This window comes from Dasypus novemcinctus, chromosome 8, assembly GCF_030445035.2.
Source record: "Dasypus novemcinctus isolate mDasNov1 chromosome 8, mDasNov1.1.hap2, whole genome shotgun sequence".
NCBI classification, from domain to species: domain Eukaryota; kingdom Metazoa; phylum Chordata; class Mammalia; order Cingulata; family Dasypodidae; genus Dasypus; species Dasypus novemcinctus.
In genome coordinates this window covers 58,180,690-58,188,929 of record NC_080680.1, presented here as the reverse complement: position 1 = coordinate 58,188,929, position 8,240 = coordinate 58,180,690, and the positions used below count along the sequence as shown (strand labels likewise).

General features: G+C 40.0%; 1 protein-coding gene across 1 annotated transcript in view; it reads left to right on the top strand.

Moving 5' to 3' along the window:
* The first annotated feature begins 901 nt into the window (after window positions 1–901).
* The window catches only part of PSIP1 (PC4 and SRSF1 interacting protein 1), a 37,141-nt gene continuing 29,802 nt past the window's right edge, over window positions 902–8,240 (top strand). The window contains exons 1-3 of the mRNA XM_004464303.5: window positions 902–1,302; window positions 1,826–2,055; window positions 5,469–5,545. Of these exons, the coding sequence (XP_004464360.2) occupies window positions 1,984–2,055; window positions 5,469–5,545 (149 nt within the window). The 5' untranslated portion in view covers window positions 902–1,302; window positions 1,826–1,983. The remainder of the gene's footprint in view (window positions 1,303–1,825; window positions 2,056–5,468; window positions 5,546–8,240) is intronic.

The following is an 8,240-nucleotide window of genomic DNA, read 5'->3' as shown; positions in this document are numbered from 1 at the left end:
CTGGATACTTGACGTGCAGTAGGTACTGTTTTGTTCAAAGATGACTGAAACAAAACTTAAAATTGTTTTATTTTCAAAATGGTTTCTTATTTAATACACATTTCTTGGGAAACTGAGTGAATGGTAATGTATAAATAAAATTAGACATTGCTAGTGACATAGCCCTAGAATAGTTAAAATATCAAACTGTCAATTCACTTCTAAAGGCTGCGCATATTACAAGCAGTGTATTAAATAATGGTTTTCATTCTTTGGAGGATCAAAAAAGAAAATTATCTTTTAAAATTCCTAGAAGAGTATTTTATGAGTTAAAACATTTGAGGTTTAATAATTCCACAATGTACCACCTATCAGCTGGCATTGCACTAGGAAAATAAAATTTAGATGCAGTTAAAATTTAGCACGGGCCAAACCCACATCCTATCCAAAAGGCTTACGCTTTCCTGTATTTTCTACCCTTCACCTTTTTGCGTTAGGATTGCACATTGCTTAATAGTTCTTGGTGCTTTCAATAAAAAAGCAATGAGATTGGGCCCTCTCATATTAAAATATCATGGAAAAGGAGACCACAGGCCCATTTAGGGAGGTGCAAGAGGCCTACAGGCTGCACAACTGCCTCATGCTCCGATTTCATCTATGGGTTTTATACAACTCCTGTTCTCTGGGTGGTACAAATCGCGCAGATGCAGCATTAAGGCCTCCTAACCCTGGAAAACGAAGCAAAACCATGCAGTTTAGGCGGCTACGTTCTCCTAATACACAGCCAAGAACTGGAGGCCCGGATACCCGCCCCCAAACTCCGGTCCACAACAATCGTTTCCTCGCTCCCCGCCTTTTACATACAGTACACATACAAATACACACACGCAGAGCGGCCAGCAGGGGCGGGCCGGGCACAACCACTCTGCCAACCGCAGGGGAGATCAGCAGAGGGCCGACATATTTTCGCGCGTTCCTTTACCTTCACACCCATCTCTCTCTCCATCTGGCACATATTACTGCAAAAATGTGAAGTAGGTGACCTAAGTTCTTTAGAAGCGCCGCTTCGGAGCCACACATCTTGAGCGGGAGCTGTTTATCCCCCTTCCCCCGGAAAGCAGTTGGTGCTGTCCCAGGGCTAGCGGGCGCCGAGCGGGAGCCGCGCGGGAGCAGCGCAGCGGCGACGGCGGTAGGGGCGGCGGCGGTTGTGATTCCGGGCCGTTGAGACGCCTCTGCGGCAGCTGGTGGCGCAGGTGGCTTGCGTGGACGCTGGCGGAGGCGGCTGGCCGGTAACCGCAGCCTCGGTGCCCGCGGCCTAAGCAGGTGAGCGGGCGGTGGGGGCCCAACCCGCCCTCCGCCTCGCTGGCCTCGCTGCTGGAGGTGGACGCGGCCCGCCCGGGGCCGACGGGCGGCTGGGGGCGGCGACCGACGGGAAGCAGGTTGGGGGGTGGGCGATGTCGTTTGTGGATGGAAGGAAACATACCCCTTTTCTAATCCATGTCTCTCCCAAATCTCCATCTCTTTTGGGGGCTTAAGCCCCGTGGAAAAAAGCCAGAGGAAAGATGGAGCGGGAGAAAGGGAATTTTGGGGGTCTGAAGCATCCCTGCCTCAGGTGGTGGCGTCTTTTCGGCCGTCGAGAGGCGGACCTGCCGAAGCCTTGCAAGGGGTGGCTTTGGGGCCGCGGAGGCCGCGTACCTCCTGGGGGAGGAGCGGGAGGCGGCTCTCCCCTCACTCCCACCCCCATCTCTTTCTGGCCCCCTCCCCCTCCTCCATCCCCCATCTCTCCCCATAAGGCCCCTCCCTTCTTTTTTCTTGGCTGTAATCGCCCTCCGGCTTTCCCTCGCAGGCGCTTCTGAACCCGCGGAGGTATCCTCCTCCCGCCATCCCAGGCTGCACGGCCGGGCTCGCCGCCTCGGCTCCCGTCTTCCTTCCTGCATCCCCATCGCTTCCCGCACCGCCGCAGCGCCTTCCTGGCCTTAGGACCCCCGGCATCACCCTCGAAATATGACTCGCGATTTCAAACCTGGAGACCTCATCTTCGCCAAGATGAAAGGTTATCCTCATTGGCCTGCTCGAGTAAGTGATTTTTTAGCCTTCGTATTTAGCGGTTCTACCTACCCGCCCCCCCTCCGCCCCCCCGGCCTGCTTCCTACCCTTTCTCTCCGTCTCTCTCCCTATTTTTTTTTCTTCGTGTGCCTTTCTTCCCCGCCCTCTCCCTTAGTCTCATTTGTAACCTGACCTTTTTCATTTTAGTTTTTTGCCCAGTAATCTCCCAGCTAATTACAATCCAGGTGCTCCTAGATACTTGTGGTTAGTTTTTCACAGGCTTTACAGATTTTCTTACTAGGAGACAGTTAAATGCTAGTTAATGTTCCATTGTAGGTGAAAATAAGTGAATTTTATGTTTAAAAATTAGTGAGATATCGACATTTCCTTAATTTTGAATAAAAATGCATACTATCATGGAATTCGTGTAAATCACACACAAACTCTGATGTTAAAAAGAGATATATGATTAAATTGAATTTAGAGATATTCTCTTATATGTAGTTGCTGAGGCCTTCTGGAATTGTTTAATAACAGTGGATATTCTTGAGAATTTTTTGAGTTAGCACCAAAGAAGGCCCAGAAGATTTATCTCAGCATTGTTGTTGATGAAATTCACCTTCTGACCTTGGAAAAGTTGTTCTACTTCTGGGTGTTTCCCTTAGGCAGAAGGAGGGGTAGGACAGATTCCTGGGTTAACATCTGGTGGTACAGAGAAGTGATTAAGTGTCAGTAACTTGAGCTGAGTCTGTCTAAATATCTGGGTGCTATTTTCACTAAAGGAGTTTTTTTGTTTAGCTTGTGGGTTCCAGGTTTTAGCACTGTGATTCATAGGACCTAAAAAGAGTTGGTGTCCGTAGGCTTATAGAAGCCCAAGATCCTTTTTATGTATAAACGTGATTTTCCCAAATCACTAATTTTCTACTAATTTACTTTTTTTTCCAAAAGGTTATTTTTAGGGATATTCCTAAAATTTTAGTTATATCAGCTGGGAGAGTAATGGGGGAAAACATACTTGTCAGACTGAATCATGGAGCGTAGAGCTGAAAGTGCTGTGTTCATTTCTTTAAATTTAACTTTACAGATTGATTTACAGGTTTCCATCCCCAACTTGAGAATTTTTTTCCCCCGCAGTCTATCATATCTATCTTTTTAGTGAAGTCTTCCTTGAACAATATATACATAGCTGCTACTTTATTTTTATTTCCTTTGTGTTAAACTTTTATTTTAAATCTGGATGCTTTGACTTCCAGATAGATTGTAAGTTTCTTGAGGGCAGTAGCCATAAACGGAATTGCTGTATACTCCCACAGTCTTTAGTACATAATCATGCACTTAAAAATCAATGTATTTCATGTGTAAATAGAGCCTAGGGAAATTGGACAGGTTTAAGACCCTTGCAAGAGTAATTTTTCACAGTTTTAGCATCCGTTTTTATGTTGAAATGTTACCAAATCTGAGGTTATCTGATACATCTATATCCAAATTTCCACAATGTAGTTAAAAGCCAAATAGAAATGTTTTTAAAATTGTTTACTTCTCTCCCAAACATCCTCCCCGCCACACCTCAATATGTTAGGTGACAAAGAGTTGGTACTATTAAAATAAAAGTCTTTGGAGTATCAGAGTATTTTCTTTTTTTGTCTCTTTCCTGTATCTCTTTTTTGCTGAGAAGCAGCTGTGCTTGATTGACATTTCTTATGTCCAAGAATTACATTCCTTTTCCTTTCTTCTCTTCAATCTTATAAATTGTAAATCTTTGCTTTAGAGAGTTTAGAGTAGGTGTTTAGGTCTCAGGTATAAAAATGACACTAATTGTTCCAATTTTGATTTTAACATTTTCTCTATCCACATATCCCAAACTTCATTAATTTTTAAGTTTTGAACATTTTTGTAATCTTGTACTAGTAATATCCTTAAAATCAACTTTAAAGAAAAATTACCTAACATCTATTAAACTCACTAGGTCTTGGGCATTTTCAAAGACTGTTAATTGCCAGCAGAAGCACAGGAACCAGATTCAGAAAATAACCCTTATTTTAAGGGTTCTGAGGATTTTCAGAATTCTTTGTACCTCCCTACAAAGTTGAAATGACAGGCATAATCTTCATCATGTGGGGAAATTAAAGTCCCTAGAGGAGGTTGGGTGACAGTGATTCTTTTGATACTTGAAAGCTTCAGACTGCCCCACAGATAACCAACTAATCCTGTCATCTTCATAGTCTTTTTCTTTTTTTTTTTTTAAAGATTTATTTATTTATTTCTACCCCACCCCCACCCCAGTTGTCTGTTCTCTGTGTCTATTTTGTTGCATGTTCTTCTTTGTCCGCTTCTGTTGTCAGCGGCATGGGAATCTGTGTTTCTTTTTTGTTGCGTCATCTTGCTGTGTCAGCTCTCCATGTGTGCGGCACCATTCCTGGGCAGGCTGCACTTTCTTTCGTGCTGGGCGGTTCTCCTTACAGGGCGCACTCCTTGCGCGTGGGGCTCCCTACGCGGGGGACACCCCTGCGTGCATCAGCACTGCTCATGGGCCAGCTCCACACGGGTCAAGGAGGCCCGGGATTTGAACTGCAGACCTCCCATGTGGTAGACGGATGCCCTAACCACTGGGCCAAGTCCGCCACCCCATAGTCTTTTTCTTAATCTATAATGCATACAAAACATCACATAGTAGGTTGGTCCTCTCATTGTCAGCTCTCTTAATGAGGCCAACCGATTCTTACTTTAAAATTATGAAATTGAAAATAGATGTTATTAAATTCTACCTAAATACTCCTGCCTGATGACTTTAACCCTGAGAACTGCTCTCCTTTTTATTAGTGAGGAAAAATGACAATTATTACAAACAGAAAGCAGCACCTAATACTTTCTTCCATACTTAAAAGAATTGAGAGAGGAATGTAAAAGGAACAGGTAACCTCATATGATTCGGCCATGTGAGTGTAATTTTCTCAGAATATGTCTTTCATACTTTGGGAAATAAGGCTTTAAATGTTTGTTCATGCTGCTTTTACATTGTTGGACAGGTTTAGACTCCCTTATCTGAAATGCTTAGGGTAAGATATATTTCAGAATTCAGAATTTTCGTATTTTAGAAAGGTTATACAATGGTATATATACCATATATTTCACTGCTAGTAGGGTCTCAGGTAAAGTGATAACTGAGCACAGTATCTGCAGAGAAACAGTATTCATATTAGATGGGATTCAAGAAATGATTGAATAGCCTTAATGTCAGTCTAAGTTTGCCAGCAAATGAGTTTTTTAAAAAATTGTTGGTTTTCAGAACTTTCTTGGGTTTTAGAATCAGAATAAGGCATTGTGGACTTGTAAAACAGGTTGTTATATTAGATATTTCTTGAACATCTTGCTCTCAGTTTATTCAGGTGTGTTGAGGTACGTATGATTTAAAATAATTTTAAATTTTCTGATCTTTCTTTTAGGTAGATGAAGTTCCTGATGGAGCTGTAAAGCCACCCACAAATAAACTACCTATTTTCTTTTTTGGAACTCATGAGACGTAAGTCATTTCAGTTCTAAAGGCAAATCAAAGTTAATTTGGCAGGGTCCGTTGGGCATAAAATGAAAAGCAAACAGACATTAAGGGGAGAATTAAAACATTTTTGAAAATTGCTTTTGGGAAGAGTCCTTGAGTCTCCCTTAATTATTTTATTTTTAAAGTAGACATTAAAGACCCTATAGATGTAACTTTAAAAAATTGGAATAGATGCTTCCTTAACCAGAAAAGGAAGGTATGTATGAATATTGTCAGCAATCAGAATAACTCATGAATGAAAGTATGTAAGGAAAGTTTTCAGAAAGCCAGTCAGTGTTCAGATTTAATAAAAATGCTCTCTATAAGGACTACTTGGCACCCTGTTTTATTTTAGGCTTTGTGATATTACCTACACAAATTATGTATATTATGGGTAAGATTAGAAGAATAAACCTGGATAATTCCTTCTGTGTATTTATATGGTCCCGAAAGGACACGGGATAGTTTTCAAAAATTGTAACTAAATGTTCACCTGTATTTTTAGGTACATGGGATTTTCCTAGGGCTATCTTATTAATTTCTAAAAAGAATATTCCTGTGAACCTCAAATTTAATAGCCTTACAAGCTCTATATCATCTTGCTGATTTTGGACTTGAAGTTTAGAATTTGAAATAATTTTGATAGACTTTCTTATCTGTTACAAGTAGAAACCTTACCACATCAAATGTAAGTGTAAAGTACACTTGTATGTGTGTACAAGTAATTTTAAAGCACATCACAAGGCCTATAAATGCAATTAAACTATTGATATTTTAATTAGAATTCATTGTATATTCTGAAGAGTGGCTGCAATGGCAACATTTGGTTTACTATTGCTCAAGTACTGTGCAACTTTTCACATTTAATAGCTTTATTGAAATGTAATTTGTATACCATACAGTTCACCTTTTAAAGTGTAAGGTTTACTGGGTTTTAGTGTATTTTTGGCGTTGTGTAACCATTGCCATTACTAATTTTGGAATGTTTTCATCATCCAAAAAAGAAACTCCATACCCATTAGCAGTCACTATCCATTCTCTCTCCCCAGCTGTAGACAACTGCTATTCTACTTTTTCTCCAGATTTGCTGGTTCTGACATTTCATACAGTATCACAGAATTTCTTTAAAATAATTTTGAGTTCAGATTTGGGTTGGCTCTCTCTGTAATTAGATGGAGTATAATTTTGTGAGATAGAGGAGTTTCTGATTCCATGGGATAAACCACTATTAAAGAAAATCTTCACTAAATACTTTTAATAGGGAAAGGTATCTTTTAGTGAAAAATTGTGTACCATGCATTGGAGCAAGGGTTTTCAAAGTGTACTAAAATTTTTGGACCCTAAGCCACGTCCACTGAGTCAGAAACTCTGGAGTGTAGAGCCCAGTGATCTGTTTGAGCAAGCCCTCCAGTCAGTTCTGATGCATGCTAAAGTTTGGAAACACTGTATTAAGGTAATTTCAGTAGACCTTAGAATTCAGTTTCACAAGTTTAGAATTCTTTAAATCTGGTTTTTCTGAAATAGAACAGATGGGTGCTTTATAGAACACATAGTCTGCTTTGTTAAATTTAGGAGGGAAATGATTAATGCCTTCCCCAGTGTTTTTTTAAAAGTGCAAATTTTAACATTGTAAATATTTTGTAAATTTTAAATCTGAAAACTACAAATTAAACTTTCATAAGTATTGTTTGGCTATTAGGTATTTTAGGTTAATGAGGACCATGAATTAATATTCAAGGAACTAAAATACATTCAAGGAATTAAAATGTATTTACCTTTAAAATTAAGCTAATATATTAAAGTTACAGTTCAAAGTCATTTATACTTTGTGCCTTAGTGTTCTCATAAGTATACATTAATCTTAGGAAAGGTGATGCTGCCATACTTGTATGATTGGTATGGTGGCTTACTGTGTGTAAAAATTGTTGATTTTTAGAAACTAGATTTTTGATAATTAATTTGCCCCACAACTTTGGGTGGGGGTGGGTATTTGACCTTTCCATTTGAATTTTACATTAATGGGAATTCATTCTAACAGCTAGTACGGAAAGAGACAGCATGGGAATAACATACAGGAAGAAGTGGCAATTTGGAAAATGTCACTTATATATAACTGATTTATAGATTACTCTCTCATTATAAATTTACAGCAGAATCCTTTTGTGACCTACATTCTTTTCCTAACCCTATAAATGTCTGGTTTTTCTTAGCATTTTATGACATAATATTGAAATCATCCAGCAAGCCAGTTTCAAATACTAGTCAACAGTGAGCTCTTACATATTCCCAACTGTGATCATCTAGGAGATAGTTTAAACCTAACATATTCCAAACAAGACTCTGGATTTCTAACCCCAAGCCTTTTTTTTTTTTTTTTTTAAAGTACCAGGGCCAGGGATTGAACCTAGGACCTCTTACGTGGGAAGCTGTCACTCAACCACTGACCCACATTGGCTCCTTGAGTTAATCCCAAGGCTGTTTATCTTCCAGTTTCTCCTTAGTAGATTGGACTGTCAACCCAGTTCGTTTCTGGAGCCAAAAACCTTGGTGTAATCTTTGATTGCATGTTATAATTGTTCTCTTTCCTAGTCAGTCAGCAAGTCTTGTTTTTTTCCTTTAAAATGTATTCGGATCTATCCACTCTCTTCTTTCTCTCTTGCAGCTGAAGTCTGTACAGTAA